The 18,790-nt window shown below is 48.1% G+C and overlaps 1 protein-coding gene across 4 annotated transcripts in view; it reads left to right on the top strand.

The window, feature by feature from the left end:
- The window catches only part of RNF216 (ring finger protein 216), a 78,077-nt gene that overhangs the window by 53,406 nt on the left and 5,881 nt on the right, over positions 1-18,790 (top strand). For all 4 annotated transcript variants that reach the window (XM_082064364.1, XM_082064365.1, XM_082064363.1 and 1 more), the window contains 2 exons: positions 9,977-10,074; positions 12,524-12,746. In XM_082064364.1, the coding sequence (XP_081920490.1) occupies positions 9,977-10,074; positions 12,524-12,746 (321 nt within the window). The remainder of the gene's footprint in view (positions 1-9,976; positions 10,075-12,523; positions 12,747-18,790) is intronic.

Here is an 18,790-nt window from a genome sequence, read left to right as displayed (position 1 = left end):
CAGTATCTGTGTGTTCTTCAGTTCTGTTTTAATGATGGTGTATTTGTGATCACGCTTTTTTTTTCCTTCCTTCCTTCCTTCCTCTCCTCGTCTTTACAATAGAGATCCCAGGAAAATGAGAACAGGATCTGTAAGTGGCTCTGGGGCTGGGGAAATGGCCGAAACCAGCCCTGTTTCTGAATGCTTCACTTGTGCTGCCAAAATTGTTGATTTAATCTTTCAGTATCCCACAATCTGCATTTTTGTCTGTGCTTGTACTTCTCTGAGGGTATCATACTTATTCCTTGCAGAGGAACTGCATGTACAGCGTAACTTAATAATCCACCCTTTTGATAAGGTAACCCCCAAGCACCAGTCTCAATCCTCACCTGCATTCAACCATAATAAAGCATTCCAGACGTGCAGCTCTTTTTTCTTCCTACTGTACAAGTGTAGAAGGGGGTAGATGGTCTGTGTGTGATGAAGGTGAGCACCCCATTGCTCCCCATTTAGGAATGACAGCCGTATTCCTCGCTGGCCCAGGGTAGGATGGTTTTCCTTCTCCCGAACCAGCCAGGATTCTCCCCCCAAAACCAAGTTGACGTCAGTGATACAACATAAAATATTCTGGTTTGTTTTGCCGTTGTGGTTGGGTTGTGGCAGAAATGACTGTTGGTACTTGGGGGCGACTGCTGGGTCTAAACTCTGGAGATGAGGTGGGTTGTGGTTTGGGTTTATTTTTTTGGCTTTTACAGAAAACAGGCTTGCAACATCTCTGGTTCACGCACAAGTCGTGCCACGCGAATAATTGAACAGTGCGCTTAATTAAAATTAAACTACTGAAGGAGCGGGGAGAGAGGGGAACCGATCTTTTGGATCAGTGTTTTTAAGTGTAATAGAAAGGGAACCGCTCGGCCAGAGATTTCACAATGTCAAGGGTTGCAGCTTGCTCTTCCCGTCTCGCTTCTTTTGCTGTTTTCTGCACGGCGCTGGGACCTCACAGATGTTTCAGGGTTCAAGGAGTTGTTTCGGTCTCGTTTTCCCTGCTTTGTGCCTGATCTCCCGTGACTGTGTGGAAGCCAGCCTGTCCTGATGGGTCACCAGCTTTTGTTTCAGAGCTGGGGTGGGTGGAGAGGTTCTCCTTGGAACTGCAAACTTGGTTTAGCTTCAGTGTCCGCAGATCCGAGATGGTCTCCCTCGTACTCCAAAGTGTTCCCAAGCCCCGCATTTTTCTGATACTATTAAAAAAAAAAAAAAAAGTGGATTGAAAGGGATTATATGAGTTAAACAAAAATTATATTACAATTTAAACAATTCATTGAATTAGAAGACAAGTGTGTCCTGAATTGCCCTGATTTGGCAGGATACTGCAGCACTGCTGTTATTAACCTGCCCGGCCTCTCTCGGGAGTTAAGGCGGCCGATCGGCTTTGGTCAAGATTAGGCTGGTCTGGGGCTAAGCAGGCGCTTTCAGCAATGGCTTTGGATCCCTGGGTCCCCCTGCCAGGGCCAGCAGGTTTGTGGGGTGTGCGCTGTGGTTGTTATTTCCAAGCCTCGGGACTGGTACAGTCTAAAAGGAAAGCTTGCAATGGGGTGTACTTCAGGTAGGAGACACTTCTGATCGCTGTAGCCTCTGCCTGATGGTTTTTGGCCGTCATTTGTGCTGTGTCTCCTCCCCAGTGTCCCTCTGCTCCCCACAGCCCTGGGGAGCCGCTTTGAAGCTGTGGGGCCAAACGTGTTGAAAATCCATCCCCAAATGGCAGTTTGGAGGCTTCTTTGCCACCTCTGCACAAGACAGAAACCCAAGCCTAGTTAGGCTGGGCTGCTGGGTGCTTTAGGTATGGGAGGGAATGGGAACATCATCTGGGGGCTCTGAAAGATGAATTAGGGAGTCGCCGACACATCTGTTTCCCTGATTAGTTTTCAGTATTTTACTCTGCTTTATTTTTGTTTGTACTCATTTGCTTGATATCTTATTATTATTATTTTGAACAGGCAGTTGAATCGTTTTTGTGGTGTGGGATGAAATCCAGTCCGTGTCTGCACTGGAGCTTCGCATGTAAACTCTTCCATCATGCTGCACTTCTCGGTGGTTTTGGCTGTTTAAGACCTCGCTGGGCGCTCTTTCTCGCCGGAAGGTTTCCGCAGGCTGCTGGTACAGCCCGTCAGCTTTGGTTTTACCGCTAACTTATTTCAGCGTAGCAAACGAGCTGCAGATGACTCAGTGTCATGTTGGTGAATTTGGAAGATGGAGGTTAGCAGTTCAGAGGGCCGTTTTCGGTTTATCTGACATAAATGTTATAGCTATAAATATACTATAGTTACGAGGCTGTCGGCTGCAGCTGGTTCAGGGGCTGCAAAGTGTCCTCTTAGTGTCTGCAGAGCTCGTCAGGAGCGGTAGGAAAGAGGTAACTGTACCACGTAGGCATTAAAATAATAAACTGTCTGAATTTCTGAGGTTTGAAGGAGGCCAGGTATCATTTTGTTTTTGTTTTTCCTACTTCCCCAGCATTTTATTTGATTTTCTTTTTTTTTTTATATGGCCGTTATAAAGCTAGGGTCAGCTTGCTTGTGGGATTTGCCCTCGTTTGGGTTTGATTTCCCTGGCAAAACAAGCCGTACTTGCCCAGTTTCTGAGGGTGTATTTGTACTTAGAAGCTGTTTACCAGTTCATCTTTGCTCATCCCTTGCTGGTGTTATAACGACCTGGAGCGTTACATTCTGCTGTAGGTAGACAGTATAGTTAGAAAGGCTCTAAATTAGGAATGAAGTGTGTTAATGCTGCTAAATTACCCTGAAAATTGCCATATTGCAGAAGCTCATTAGAAGTGGTCGTAGGTGTGTTATATAAACCTGGGTCTCCACGCAACTGTTGATGGAGGAGAGGACACCTGTAACCGCGCTCATCGGGTGATCCGTTCGTAATACAATCGAATCCACGAGACGGCAGGGGGAGAGAGAACCATGAGAAACACAGGACAGGTTTGGACGAGCTTTTCTCCAGTTCTGCCACCCAAAGCTCTGGGCAGGGATTTGTCTGGGGTGGGGTGACGGGATTTGTTTATCGCGTTGGTGGCGTAAGAGGGAAGTTTCAAAATTAACTTTGGTAATTGTTCCTCCTCTCAGTCTCACAATGCATCGTTAGCTGGTACCTCTGCAAATAAGATACCTTGATTCTGTTAGACCTTAACCTTCTTGATGTCGTTGGGTACAACCCCTTGAGTGACCTTCTAGAGTTATCCTTTAAAAATCAAGTTGCTTGTCTTGAAATCTAAATCTGTTCTTCTCCTAAGGCCTCTATTGTTACCACCAGTTCTGCAGTTGCTGCCTCTGTTATTTAGCCCTGCTAGATTTCATCATTTAGAGTTCCAGCTAGTGGAAGCAGCATTCCTTTTCATGTGAGGTTGTGCGCGGGATTAAGGGGATTTACCTCTTAGATCTTCTCTCCAGAAGGGGTAAGGCAATCTGCACTGGGGGAGGTGGAAGAGGGTCAGCTGCCGAGCGCTTTGAACCAGGCTGCTAATATTTAATTATTGATGTTGGCTGGGAAGGCATATACCAATTAACTGTAATCAGCCCAACAGATCTGAAAGTCATGGTTAACAACTATAGATGTATTTCTAGTAGCATGTACTGAATTCCTCCTTCATTCTGCCTTGAGAAGGAGCAGTGTGACCTCAGGTATGCTGATTTTGACATCATCTTCAGTGTGGGGTACGGACTGTACTGAACCTGCCTTTATAAAGTGACCAAGCGGTGGTTTCCTGGCTCAGGTTGGTGGGTGAGCACCTCTGGGTAGGTCACAAATCGTGGCTGTACCCAAACTTCGTGCTGTGCTGAGCTGGAGAGATGCTGTGTGTGTATCAGACTGGCTTCTTAAAAATATTATTTTAGGGAGAAAGCTTATCCTTATGAGAAACCCTTGTTTCTCTGTTTAGGAGAACGGATCCTGGTGAGATGTATGTGTGATGCAAGTATTCCAGTGCTCAGTTACGCAGCTGAGCTGCTGCCTGAAACTTTCGATATCTTCCTCACATCCCTGGAGCTTGAGAGGAAGTGACTTTGAAACCATCCCAAATAACGAAAAAAACTTGAAAGTTTTGTACAAGCTCAAATTAAATCACGATCCTTCTCACATATTCTGATTATACTGTGGCACGTGAGCATGAGAAAAATGAGTAATTTCTTCTGCTAGCTCTGTTTCCACCTCTGACCAGCCATAGGGTGATGCTGGTGCTGAGCAGCACTTCTGTGTGAAGCTGCAGCTGGTTTTGCTCTATAGGTCTCTGAGCCCTGCACCCAAACCAGCAGCTGAGCTGGCCTTTTAAAGTCAGGCTCTGGGGAGGGGAAAAGCTTGCTCTGGTTTGGTGCATGCGTTTCGGGAACTTCTGAATTACAGATATGAGATAATCCTACTGAGTTAGGCAAGCGTGGGGTGGGGGTTACCGCATTTCTGGTTTTCAGATTCTAACGCGGGTGATCCAAACCTGTGTGGGAACCAGCTTGCCAGGGCGTTTCTGGACGCAAAAGGGCATTGCCTGTCTCTAGTGTCTTAAATATGGGGAGGGAGAACAATGTGTTCAATTTAACACAACATGGAAAGCAGGAGACATTGCTTGGGGTCCTAGTTTTTGGTAACGGGGTTTAATACATGGCCATAAAAACTTTAAGCAACCCTCCTGGTGGGTGTCAGATAAAAATGCGTATTTTCCTTATCCAGCCTTTAACTCATCCAGCTTTAAACAGAGACCTGTGAGGGATAGGAGAGTTAATGTTCACATACTGACACGTTCTTAAGCCTAGTCCAAGGCTTGTGCTTTTGCTTTATTTCTCCTTGCAACCCCTCCCCCTCCCAGAATGAATCACGACCGTGCTAAGGAGAGGAAACTCGTGTTTTTCCCCGGGTTTTCCTCAGCTGCTCGTCTCCTCTGTTCATCCTGAGCTGCAGCTGCCGTGTGGCCGACAGCCGCTGAGCGGCAGCGCTGCCCGGGGAACCGCGAACCCCAGCACCCACCTCCCCAGCCCCTTGTTCATGTGCCCTCGCCCATCTGAGCCAGGCTGGGTTTTTTCTCCGTGTTGCGTGGATTTTGTACATTAGGAACTGGGCGTTCTGGTACCTGCGGAGCCGCGGTCCCGCGTCCCCGCTCTGGGTGTTTGTACATCCCTAAAGAAGGCGCTCTCACCAAAATGGATTGTCTTGGACTGGATTATAATCTCTTTATCCCAGCTTAACGTATAGGAAATCCCAGAAACAGCCCCGAAGGAGTTTGTTCGTGAGAGCTTATCCGTGCTTAAAGGTTGTATTCATTTAGCTACTTCTGCATCCACTTTTAGTTAAGATCAGTGCAGCTTTATGGACAGTGGAGATCTTGTGGGGAGGAAGACTGTGTGGTTCTTTGTTTTCCCATTAACTCATCTGGCTGGGAATTGCAGCCCTTTAATTAAACCAGAGCAGTATGGACTGGCCCCGAGGTGCTATTTTTAAGACTATTGCATTCACATCTGCTTTTGGGTAAAACTTGGCCTGATTGAGTTTTAGCCTGTGCTATTGTCTGTCTGAAAGCAGGAAGAAGCAGAGAATCAATCACGGGGGCTCCGTCCCAGTGAGCATCGAAGGGATGCACCGTTATATTTTGCCTCCCTCTCTCCTAGCAGCAAATGTCCCCGTGTGTGCAATCAGCAGAGGTAGCCAGAGCCAGCAACGCATCCTTCCTCGGGGACCAGGGGAATCGCACGGTGCAGCAGCAACAGGATTTAATTAAGCAGCATATGGAGAGCTAAGGCGAGCGCTGGACTCCGCTCAGAGCCACCACTGAGAGCTGGAGGGCGGCGATGACAGCCTGGGCCCTCGCCTGTCGGTTGAGCTGAGCTTCCCCTCCTCCCTTTCGCATTTCGCTCCGGCGGTAAATGGTTTCGTGTGAACTCCTACAGGAGGAGCGGGCATGCAGGAATGCCGTGGGCAGCTGGTCAGTGATCTGTGCGTATCATCTGATGTTTTTGTCCGTGTGGCATTTGCTTGGGTTGAAACCAGGAAAGCTGGTGCGTCTGCATTGCCAGCAGTGTGTACAACAGCCTGACTGTCCAAAAGGACGTGGAGACTGGCAGGGAGAAGTTTATTTTTTGCATTTTTACCCGTTATGCCCCAATATGTGGGCTGGACCTTGGAGCGTTATTTTTAGTAGATGGCAGAGTGAAAAAAGGCTTGATCTGTGTTTTAAAACTATAGCATCCACTGCAAGTGCCAGTAGAAATGCTGAGGAAGGTGGTAGGTTCCCACAAAACACTCCCTTTTACCTTCATTAGGTGCTGGGGCAGTTACCAAGGATGTTTAAGGACCACGATGTCCATGCTGGAAGCAAACTGGGCACCCTTGGCCAGGCTGGCCCTGAGCACAGAAAGCTGCGTATCCGCACCGCTGACCCTGGGAACAAAGGATCCTCCTGAACCCAAACATGTTTGTGTTAATCCCGGCTGCTTCCTGGCGGCCAGCGAGAGGAAACGGAGCTTCTACCTCCAGCAGATGTACAGTGAGGAGATTACAGCCTGCGACTAAACACCCTCTCCATCACATCCTCCTCTCCGCCGTCCCAGCCTGGAGCATTAATGGACTGTCCCAGGCTCTCGGCCAAGTTCGGGCAGATGTAACAGGCAGCAGATACTTAATCTCCTCCATCCGTGCCTGGTTTGGAGCTGTTTGCTGATGCCAAGGGTTCTGCAAACACGCCTTCCCTTGCACCAAAAGTGTGAGCTGTGTTAGCTGTACCTGCCTGCAGGGGGCTGGCGAAAGGCAGGAGAAACATGGGGAATTCAACCATCCAGAAATGACTAATTTAGCTAAAAAGCTGTGGATGAGGTTCTCAGGGCCAGGGTTGGATTAACGGTTGGACTTGACGATCTTGAGGGTGTTTTCCAAAATTATTCTGTGATTCTAAAACTAAAACTGTGCTTTCCTACATCAGGTACCGCTAAGCGAGTAAACCAGGGTTTGCTAATGGACAAGGTGCTGAAGAAGTTGGGCAGGGTCTTGTTTTTGGTCAACTGACTTGCTTTTTGGCTGCTAAACTTGGAGCAGAAGCTTTCAGGACTGGGAAGGACTCATTCCCTCTTTGTGTGGGGTTAGGCGCTGCCTTATATTGTGGTAGCCAGTCTTAGTGCTAAGTGCTGCTCTTAAAATGGAAATAATATAGACTGTTTGCAAAAAATGAGCCATCCTACTGTTTAGGTTAATTAACATGGTAGTGGCAGAATGTTTCTTTATCAAACATAAAATAAAAGAAACCTCAGTGGAAATTGTAGAGGTTGGAATTGTCATCATGTGAGATGTTCAAAACCCTCATCAGCCAAGTGGGTTGGATTTGACTAAGAGTAAACATTTTAAAATGACGCTTTCTCAGGCAAGAGCTTTGATCTCAGTTAGGGTGCTGGAGCAGTTGTCTTTGTCTGAACCATGAGCCTTCTCCCTGCTTTTGTGTAAAGGGGTTCAACACGGGTTCCTGTAACTACCAACAACGTACCATTGTCCTGGATAGAACAAGGAGTTCTGCTAGTGGCATGCGTGTTGTCCACTTTTCCCCTGCTTTTGTACTGGAGAGGATGTGGCTTGGTCAGAGGCAGCACCAGGTGACGCTCAGAGCTGGGAAACCCTGGGGACATCTGGGAACAGGTTGGCCAGAGAGGTGGTGGATGAACCATCCCTGGAGACATCCCAGGCCAGGCTGGACGGGGCTCTGAGCAACCTGAGCTGGTGAAGGTGTCCCTGCTCATGGCAGGGGGGGCACTGGGGGAGCTGGGAAGGTCCTTCAACCCAACTATTCTATGATTCTGTGATCTTCACGGTGTGCATTGGAACAGGCGGAGCTGCTGGTGGGTTTGCAGCTCCCCATGGCAAACACATCTTGGCCTCTTCCCTTTCTCCTCGCCTGCACAGGAATCCCTTTTCCCACATGTAGGAAACAACTGTTTGGCAAAAATCAACAGCCTCAGCTCAAGGGACAGTATTGTTTTTCAATAGCTGTAGTGCACAAAGTGAGGACGGTGGCAGTAACAAAAGGCAAAGGGAACGGCTTGGTATGAAATATAAGCAGCACCATCTGCTTCAGAAGGGCAGCATTTCTAATTCGGCAGCAAAGGAGGCTCCTGGAGTTAAGTAATTTGGAATAGTAGGCTCCTGGCTGGAGAGTGTGCCAACCCTTCTGGCAAAGAGCTGATAAATCTTTGTTGCTGGCGTGTGAAAGTGGTTCTGTGTGGCAGAGCTCCAAAGGCTGTTTTTAACCCTTGGTGTACGTGAAAGAAAAAAATTAAGGGGAAAAAAGAAACAACACAACAGCACTTTTGATCTTGGAATGGCACGTGGCCAAGTGTCAAGGGAAAAAAGGGAGGTGGATCCTCACCGAGGTACGTGAGCGGCTCCAAGTGTGATCCTCCCATGCTGACAGCAGCTGGACCCGGCCTGCCAACAAATGCACATAAAACGGGGCCTGTCTTAACAGCTTTAGCAGGAGAACAGTGTATGATGAATGAAGTCATGAGGATCAATAGAACTGAGGCACTTACTGCCCCTTAAAACTAGTGCCTGCCTGCCAAAGGGTGCATTTGCAAGGTGAGCGATCGCAAAATCCTCTGCTGAGCTTTGGGACACGGTTACGCACTTGGCTTTCCTCTTACTACAGCCCTTTACCTGCTGTCCGGCTCACCAGCCAGGATGAGGAGCCTTTAATTCTCCAGATGAAAGTACGCTGTTACGCATCTCCCAGCAAGCACCAATACAAACAAGTTAACATCTTGCACCCTCTCCCGGGGTGGCTTCCTTGGAAGCTTTGCTCTTCATCCTGTTTGTCTGATTCGCCATCAAAAGCATCTTGCTGCCTACGTGTGTCTTTAAGCAGTTACTTCTATTGTGTCTGATAGAAAAGTCCGATTTCTTCATGAAAGTAAAATGAAGGTAATGCAATCAAAAAAAGATCTGTCCCTGCAGTTGTCGTCTTTCTTTGATAGTGCCACCAGAGCTGGGCAAAGCTCTTTTGGGACCTTTATTTGTGTGGAGGGGAAGAGGATTCTTCACAGCCATGTGGGTTTTTCTGCCAGGGGGGAAGTTGGATTTAAAAGCCTGAGCCCCAGCCATCCTGAAGATGAAACAGTTGGACTGTGAAACCTGTGCTTTTTCCAAGTTTGATTTGAATGTTTTTTAATCTTCCTCAAATTAAAGGAAAAATCTCTTGTTTGACCCAAAACAAAGTTATGTTTTCTTTGGCTAGCCAGCCAAAAAATGCAGCTCCATCCCCACTGTGAGTCCATGTTCCCTTGCCAGTCGCACCACGCAGCTTTACCAGTCCCAGATTAGAGCCTGTTTGCTGAAGAGTTTACAAGACCAGGAGAGTTCAACTTGCTCTAAGCTTAGTTCAGCTATTCTGTTTAAATTCATGAATATTTGTTCATATTCTGCCTCTGGTTTATGGACATTTGTCCACATCCTGCCTTTTTAATCTGTTTACTTACATAAACTACTCTTACTTTATTTTGCAAGGTTTTACAAAGCATAATGTGGATTTGCTGTACGCACGGTGAAGCAGAGGTTTTGATGCAGCTGCGAGGTTTCCAGCGCCTGTTACCCAGAAACCTTTTATATGAAGGTGTGAGGGATATTGGTCAGAAAACAGATGAACTTGGAGTCCTTTAGCACCATGTTTTCACCTTGATAGTTTCTTTGGGGTAGTAACCAGAGAACCTGGTATCTGTTCCATGAGTTTTAGGTGAACTAGCATTTACAGATTCATTTTCTATCTGTTTTTTTTGGAAAAACCCTTGGCTCCCATTGTTTGAGGGTCTTATTCTGGTCTCCAGTGGAGGACAGACCTGCTGACCTCCACACTGCACTGCCAGCCCCATCCTAAGAACCTGCAGCGTGGTGGGGGAAGAGATGGGGAAGTTTTCCAATTCCTGATGCTGTTAGTGGTGTGCTGGGTCCTCTTTCTCTTTAACGCTCGTTATCTCCTTCTCAGGAGACATGTCGGAAGTGCCAGGGGCTGTGGAAGGAGCACATGAACCTCACCTGTGAGGAGCTGGCTGAGAAGGACGACATCAAATACAGGACGTCCATGTAAGTAAACTCCACAACCAAGCGAAAATGGGGAGGTGGATGCACTCGTGACAGCAGCACACAGAGCAATACGCTGACATGGAGGGCATGAGAAACCCTCTGTTCTTCTGAAGGCCCTGAAGTTCTGCTGGGTGTCGCTACCTTCCGGCAGGGAGGTCGTAGGGATGTCAAAGCTGAGGGGTCAGAAGACTCCCAGGATGGGATTTCTATCTGTGAAAGATACTTGGCAGCAGATCCAGCTGGAAATTGGAGAATGTGGGAGAATTGTCACCAGCCCAGCCTGTTCCTCTGGCTGGCCCGGTGTCTCGCAGGCTGGCACCTGGTCCTTCCCAGAGGTGAGAAACCCCCATCAGTGCTTTGGGGGAACAAGGGAGGTGTCACATAGAGCCCAAGTAGTGGATTGAGTCACAGTATGTTGTTTATTACCCTTGGAAAATCTAGACTGGTGACGGCACAGTTTGCTCAGCTACTCCTTTCTGGCTTCATGGGAGGGGGGGTGTGTTCTTACAGAAGCTTGTCTCTGTTTCTAACCAGTTTGTAGGAATCGTTACAGAATGGAGGCACGTTTTGAAATACGCAGGTGTAAATCCTGAGATTTTTCCCTAAAGTGTTCTGAAGTTTGATCTCTCTCATTGCTACAGTAAACTACAAAAATCCTCTTCCTTTAGGAAACGAAGGTTCAGCCACGGAGCTGCATGTCCGGTGCAGTCAAAGGGGACTTGCCCATGTTGCCCAACCCATTCCCCTTAGATTTAGAGCCCATCTGGCACAAGCAGAGGCTGGAAAGCTGCACCGCCGGGAGGCTTAAAGGCTGCTGCTTGCTCATCCCACAGTCCCTAATTTGAAACACAGTCTTTACAATTTGATGTGACTCTTTCTCTGCCACTTCTTTTGCTGTAAGAAAGAGGGGTGAGAGGGAGGAGGAATGAGTTGTCATGTCCCTAATAAGGGAAAAAAACCCAACAGTTTCCAAACATTTAGCAGGAACGTTGCTGTGAATAGATGAGTCTCACTGCCCGATACAATAAAAACTTCCTTTTGAAGGCCTTGTGTAAGGAAAGGGAAGCACAGCTGGAGTTCAGGCCAAACTTCCTGCCTTGCTCAAAGTTTCCAAAAAAAAAACTGCATCGGCAGCATCCTGTTGAGTAGTGGAGGGAAGAGCAGCTGCAGCTCGGAGGACAATCAGTCTCAAGTTGTTTGGGGTTTTTTTTCATCTCTATTATTAGAATAGCTCCAAATGCCTGGGTGCAGGTTGTACCAGGTGTGACTGCAGGAGTTGGGATGGCTGCACAGCAGCTAAAATTCCCACCTCCCTCCCAACCTCCCCTGCTTTGTGGGGCCATGCTGTAGCTTGGTTCGCTGCTATGATCCTCCTCAAAAATACCTCCCTGTCCTCTCCCAAACATACATTGACTTTGCAAGTCCACTGAAGTAGCTGGGTGGAGATGCCTGGAAGAGCATTCCCGCTGTCAGGTCAGCCCAGCCAGAGAACTCTGCTTCCCTCCATGAAAACACAGTCTCTTTACTCTTCTGTCATCAAATTTCACTTCTAGGTTGTGAATTAAATTGTAACGTGATCTCCAGTGGTCACAAAATTGGCCCTTAGGATGACAACTTATATTCTTAAGTCTTTTAATTAAATGACTGAGCTTTATTCCATTTCTGTGCCAAAATAGTATCGCTGTGAGCTGAGCGCCTGTCGCTGCCAGGATGTCTCTTGGGGACAGGGACTGTGCTTTGTCCTGGGCTCCCATTTGTGCTGCATTAGAGTAAAACCCATCTCCTGAACCTAAAGCAATAACCTCTGGAAAATGTATGCAGGGAATCTCAAGAGAAGGGGGAAAGCCCAGTCTCTGTGGGGGAAGATGTGATTATTTTTCAGTTACTGATTTAAATTTAACAAAAAACCCCAAATAAATCTGGAGCGTAGCAGCTGGAGTTGGAAAAAAATAATGTATGGTCGTGGCAAGTTTGTAGCTGGAGCAAGAGGCAAACGTAAAACTAGCTAGCAGATGACAGCCAAGAGTTTGCTCTTCCTGAACTTTATCTCCCAGGCTGTATTTCTTCACAACCAAGTCAAGCATCCACGTGCCCTTTGGCCCTTCGACTTTAGGGCTTAAATTCCTCCCAAGCCAGAGCCTGGCGCTGCGGCATTTTGGCTCGCATGGAAACTGGGATCGAGTCTGCAGCGTGCAGCCAGTGATTGACTTTCTTTCACTTAATTTGTTCTTGAGTTGTCATGGGTTGGCTCCAAGTGGAGCTGAGCCCAGACCTCCTTGGAACAGCGGTGGATCGTGGGGATGGCGGAGGAGGAAAGAGGAGGGGGAGAGAGGCGCTGGGGAAAGGTGGGGGTTAAAGCATCGCTGGGATAGCGTAACAGTAATTTTATCGCGGGCTGGTGACTGCAAACATCCCTTCTCTAATTCTTCTTGCTCCCCTTGCGTTGCAGAGAAGAGAAAATGACAGCCGCCCGGATTAGAAAATGCCACAAGTGTGGGACTGGCCTCATTAAATCGGAGGGGTGCAACCGCATGTCGTGTCGTTGCGGTGCTCAGATGTGCTACCTCTGCCGCGCTGCCATTAACGGGTACGACCACTTCTGCCAACACCCCCGCTCGCCCGGGGCTCCCTGCCAGGACTGTGCAAAGTGCTCGCTCTGGACAGACCCCACAGTAAGTAACGAAGGACTTTTGTGAATGATTTGCACCCTGATTTCAATTACCGTCCCATGCCAGCGTGTTGAAATACCAGAGGAAAACGGCTGTTTTTAGACAGCACAACTTTTTCCCTTTCCCAAGGCAGCTAAAAAACCACACTGGAAGCCAACATCAGCACAGAGTCACATCTGACCGCAACTTGGAAGGAACGGGTGTTGCTTTAGGGGAAAAAGAGCTCCTGTTAGACGAGGGCTTTGGCTGGAAATGCTCTGAGCGTTGTTCTGGGGAGCGGGGCTGTGGAAGGAGCTGATGGGGAGCGTGTGCTGGCACCAGGCGCGGTCGCCAGCACTGGGATTACTGGGACTCGTTCCTAGTTTTGCAGCTGAGCTGCAGTTTGGTACGGCTTTGTGTCTGGAGGAAAGGGGAGTCACATCTTTTTGGTTCCTGGTTTATCTGCTCACCCCACGAGTCCCTTTGCAGAGATGGAGAAAACTGCCTGGAAACTGAATGGCCCGAAGTTACGGTTGGGTCCATTCTCATGGCTGTTGTCAACAGCTGCAAAGGGAGAACTGAAGCGTGGACTGAGCTGTAAGGGAAGCTGTAGTAACTTAATACAGCTCGTAGCTGTGACAAGCATGGGAAAACTTAGCACAGCGTCTCTGTAAATAGAGGTGACTGTCAGAAATCCAGAAAGAGTGTAGGTAGGAGCAGGAGTTGAATTCCCTGGTCTCAGCCATCAGTGGAGCAATGTGAATGTGGATTTGCCTTCCCAGAGCTTGTCTCAGCTTTGTCCCGACGCACAGACCAAGGAAAAGCTGCTCTATACCTGCATGCTCCTGGGGATCTCCCACGGGGTCCCAACCAGGGTAAACTTCATCCTCTGCTTCCCTGCCTTAATTCTCTGCGTTGTGCTTTCAACGTGTGGTGTTAAACTAAACACAGACACCTTCCAGGCGCCCCGTAGCCTTTCCGACACCTGGTTATGTGCTCCGGGGATTCCTGTCCCGCTCCTCCCCGTTTTCCACCGGGATGCGATTCGGGGTGCGCTGGCGTCCTTTGTCCCCGTCAGGCTGCTGATTGTGCTGGTCGATGGCATTTGTTCGGAGCCAGAGAAAACATGAGGCCTCTCAAAAAAAGCTCGTGCTGTACTTTAAAATAAATAAATAAATAAGCAGCACAAAGAGGCCACTGTCACCGGGCCTTTTCCAGCTCTCTAATTAACCAATGTTGTGGCAAAGAAAAATTTCCCACCGTCAGCAGAGAGCTGGCACCGCCTGCTCTTTTCTCTTTATTTTTTGGATGACGGAGCACTGGTGGGCTGGGGAGGTGAAGCTGGGTGACTGTCCTTGCTGCGGTGCAAAGAATAACGTGAAACTCAACTGTTGGCTTCTAAGGGTGAAATGATGGATACGTGTGTGGATTGTCCCCTGTGATAAAGGGCTTAGTGACACTAACCCTGTCCCATCCGGGTGATCTGTGCTCCCGTACGGGACACGTAAACAGGAGTTAATGTAGGTGTGAAGAGGGGGAACAGAATCTTGATGTGAGGATGTGAAAAAGCAAAAGGCCACTCTGTCAGTAGTGTCTTGTCCTTTATTAGGGACAATGTCCATCCAAGGGATTACCCCGTCCCATCTCTGCCAGCAGCTGCATTGGCATCTTCTTGTGCCTTTCTTCATTTCTGTTTTCTCTTTTGGCTCCATTTCTTCTATTCTGTTGAAGCCAGTAGACAGCTGATGCTACACAGGGAGAGAATATCTGTTGTGGGTTTGCCGGTGTTTGCAGCCGTGTGTGTGCAAGCACAGAGAAGACAAGGCCGGGTAGTCCCATCGCCTGTAGCGTTATTAACCCATTGCTTAGGACCTGCAGCTCCTCTCCCTGGATTAGGCTCTGCTGCAAAATGGGGAGGGCACATGTGTGACAGCAAAGCCTGGCTGCCAGAGGGTGACAGGCTGCTTTTGTTCTGATTTCTGATATATTCGTGTACACCCTTAACTTATAACCATCTTCACAGCAGAGCGCTACCATGGGTTTGTCCATTTGTGTTTCAGCTTTCTGTCCAACCTGGATAATTTCACACCTATTGAAGGGTCTGGTTTAGGTCCCTGTTATTTACAGAAAAATTCAGCTTTCTTTAAAATAGGGAACATTTGTTCTTTTTCAAATGTTTAACGTTTTCTGAGTATGAAATGGTTCTTGAGAAAATACAAGTAAACCTGTTCGTTAGCTTGGGTTAAAAACAAATTAAAGACAGTCCTCCAGGAACTGCTGCATCTGTTAGTCTTTGTCTCAAATGATCTTGAAGAGGGTAAAGCAGACGCTTCAAAAATTCCCACAATGAAAGGTCAGTTAAAATCTTGTTCCTATGCTGTAATCAGACTCGAGCCTAATTTAAAAGCGCTCGTGCAGCGTTTGCTGGCTCAGAGACGCGCTGCAGCCGGGCTGCAGTCCCCAGCTCCCCGCGTTCAGCAGACGTCGCTTCATCGCCGCGGTTCTTCTCGAGCCGATCGCTGCCCTGCGCCCCGGAGGCTCCGAACACGGGCCAGGAGCTCTTGTCCATAAGCTGCTTGGCCAAAACTCCTCGTGCGCCTGCCGTGCAGCCCGTGCCAGCCCTGGCTGGGCTCTCGCCGGCTGCAGGAGGGGCTGATGCAATATTGCCAGAGACAAAGCACAGGACAGAGCAGTGGGAATTGAATCTGCAAACAACGGGCTCTGCGGCTCAGCGGGGCTGCGTTTTCCCTGATTTTCTACCTATCTGTAGCAAACCTGAGGCTGGTGTGTGCGTTTTGTACAAATCCTGTGATGCAAATTCGTTTGGACTGTTTTGGTAAACCAGCTTCTGCTCTCATATGTATTATTTTAAATTTAATACTCATCTTTGGACTATCAATGATATTACATAGCGGCTTTTTTTTTTGGCTTTAGAGTTTAAGATGTTTTCAGTAAACTCTTAAAACGCTCCCAAATGCCCATCGTTAAAGTTCAAAGCAGAAGACTAATCATTAGAAGGTGTCAGCAATCATCCCTCCTTCTAGCGTTATGAACAGAAGATGTTGAGCGAAGACTGTGTAAAACTTCAAATGCATTGAGGAAACGCATGAAGCGCACAGCACTGCCTTTAGGATTTGGAGGGAGGGAAGCGCCATTAAATTTAGGGTGTTGTTTTATTTTTCTTTAATGCGCTATAAAGTGCCTTAATCATAAGCATACGGTTAATCCGTGGTATTCATGGAGAGCCATCAATATGGAATGCCTGTTGCTAAAATAACTCTGCGTTTCTCAAACACCAGCGTGTTCTTTGTCCCTACCCTGGCCCCCCTTTTTTTCCTGCAGCCCTGCGGATGCCCCGTTCCAGTTAGACCAGTTAGAACACAGCCCGCTTTTATCCCCTGCTTCCTGCTGCATGGAGGAACACGGCCGAGACAGCCGGAGCCTGTTCTTGCTCAGCCTCTCCGCAGCTGATCTGGGAATGATTTGAAACAAAACCCCTTAGTCCTCTGGAAGCCTCCGTCGTGAAAAAAAAAAAACAATCATTTCAAGTTTATTGGTAACGGCTGCGAACGCACATACGTGGAAAAAGAAAGCAGTAAAAAGGCAGGAAGGGGGAGGCAGCGGTGGCGAAGCCACTTTCTAAAAGCCCAAAAATAGTTACCAGGTCTCTTGTTTTCCCTCTTTCAGCCGTGACACTTAATAATTAAAGATAACGAGAAGCGCAGTAGATAAAAACAGAGCTTTCAAAAGCTTTTGTTGGTGGCACTTTTGTTCTGGGCAGAGGAGGTTTTATTTGAGGGGAGGTTGTCTGTGTGTGACTGGCGGAGCTTTTATCTCCTTTTCCTGCTGTATTTTTCTTCTTCCCAATGGGCTGTTTGTTCCTCTGGCTCTTTCTGTGTGTGTGCAGGGCCCTGCGTGGACGTGGATTCTCTGCACCAGCATTGTTGAAACCTCCCTGCCATGAAAAGGTGCCCGGCTTAGTCCCCCCAGCCCAGCTTTGAGTTAATCCAGCCCCGCACCAAGCCAGCCTTCCTGCTGCCATCGGCTCTGTGTTCACCACATTCCCTGTGTTCAATGGGAGAAAGGGGCTGAAAAGAAAAGCCTCCGCCATCCCAAAATCCTTTTGCAGGTGGGGGATTGCGGGGACAGGCTCTCAGACCAGCCAGGGACAGGCACGATTTTTGGCAATGGGACTGGGGATGGTCCCTGCAAAGACCATCCTGCCGTTGGGTTTGGGGCAAAGCCGGGTCCTGTTTTGCCACATAAACACAGCTGCTGTTGACAACAGCCTTTGCTTCCTGCAGCACTTACAGATAAGAAGGATCTCATAGATCCTTTGCGTTTTTCTCTCGGCCACCTCCCTTCTCCTGTGATGCGATGGAGCGTGGGGAAGGGCCACATTACAGCATTGCTCTGCATTTACTCTCTCAGGAGGAGAAAAATTACCTCGTTGCTCAAAAATCATGTGGGCAGGCCAGTGCTGGGACCCCCCCAGGGTCCGAGGGGTCGCTTTTCTTCTTTTTTCTTCTTTTTTTTCCTCTTCTTTCTTTTTCTTGCCATAGGCAAGGCAGCTGACAGGAAGATGACTGTTAACTTGACAAGATAAATCCCTTCAATCCACACAGCCTGTGAGCAGGCTATTAAAATTATAATCTAATCCTTTATTAAGGGACTTGAACCCGCTCAGGGAAACGGACACAAGAGGCTTTTGAAATGGTGCTGCAGCCTCCGCCCCACGTGACGTGAGATGTTTTCTTACCACAGCAGTCGCCCGTAAGCGTGCTAATGGAAACTTCATTTTTGGTGCGGATTCTTTACCCCTGGATGAGTCTGTCACCTCCAGTTACTGTGGAATCAGAAACCAGCCTTTGCTTCTCAGAATGAGAGGTGCTTTGCAAAAATCGCTGTTGTACATGGTGAATATTTGCAGCGCTGAGACGTCTTTTCTTAATTCTGGCCTGTGCAGCATGTAATAGGCAGAACTTGTGGCATCAGCTTTCCTTCGCGAATATCCTAAAATTAACTTGCTGTGCACATATGTTTTTTTGTTCCATCTGCAATGTGGATCTTTGCTAAATACTGCAGGTATTGAACTGTGCTGCGTATTCATCACTTGCCAAATTTAATGTCAGCTTCTGAAGTAGGAAGGTGCATATTGTGCTGGGTGTTTCTGTTCTTTCTATATTAATGGACAACAGTTTTTCAGAAACACTGATGCAAAGAAAAAAATCTAAGCCAAGGCTTGGTATGTGGGATTAGTTATAAATACTTCTTAACCTTCCAATGTGAGAATATACTTTTATCAGCAGAGAAACAATGAAGCTGATAACTTCTGGTCTTGGAGATGCAGTTTGTTATCCCTCTGCTGTGATTTGCAGTTGTAGAACTCGTCGGGACCTCGAAATGCTGCTCCGGGTCTGTTCTTGGCAGTTGTTTTTGCACCCAGGGTGTGCTGCAAGGTCTTGAAGACCACAAGGGGATGGGGTTGAGTAGAGATCTCCGTATTTGACGTGACGTGGTCGCTGTCGTCCTTGCGATCCGGGCGTCGATTTGGAGACGTGGCAGATGGGATTTGCTGTTCCTGCTGTTCCCTGGTGTTGTGCGGGATCGAAGGCAGCATCGCCCTGGCTGCGCCTGCCCGGGGCAGATGGCCTCGTCCATCCATCATTAGCCCAGGGTCAGCCGCAGTTTAAACCGGGGGGGTCGAGCAGCCCTCGCTGCGGGGAGGATCCTGCAAAGCCGTGTTGTCCATGTGGCCCATTCCCTGCACTTTTGCAGGACCGAGCGAAAGCAACAGTGGGTTTGCAGGAGCTGCAGCATCACTCGTAGTGGCAGGATGGTGGAAAGCTCAGCTTCAGAGGGTTAATCACAGACCTAGCCTAAATAAAAGCTTTATTTTTTGAGTTAGAACAGACTTCTGCAAGTTTCTAGGATTTAAGTTGAAATTTATGCCTTCATATGAGTGAAGGAGATCCGGTGATCTTGTTCAGTGGAGCTTAAAATAATTTCTTGTCGTGTAACTAAAATAAAACCTTTGGGTGCATCTTTTCCAGGAAGTGGCAGTAAAA

The sequence above is a fragment of the Streptopelia decaocto genome, assembly GCF_964273445.1.
Source record: "Streptopelia decaocto genome assembly, chromosome: 13".
NCBI lineage: Eukaryota > Metazoa > Chordata > Aves > Columbiformes > Columbidae > Streptopelia > Streptopelia decaocto.
Note: the sequence above shows the minus strand (reverse complement) of the source record. Positions and strands in the feature narration are given on the sequence as shown.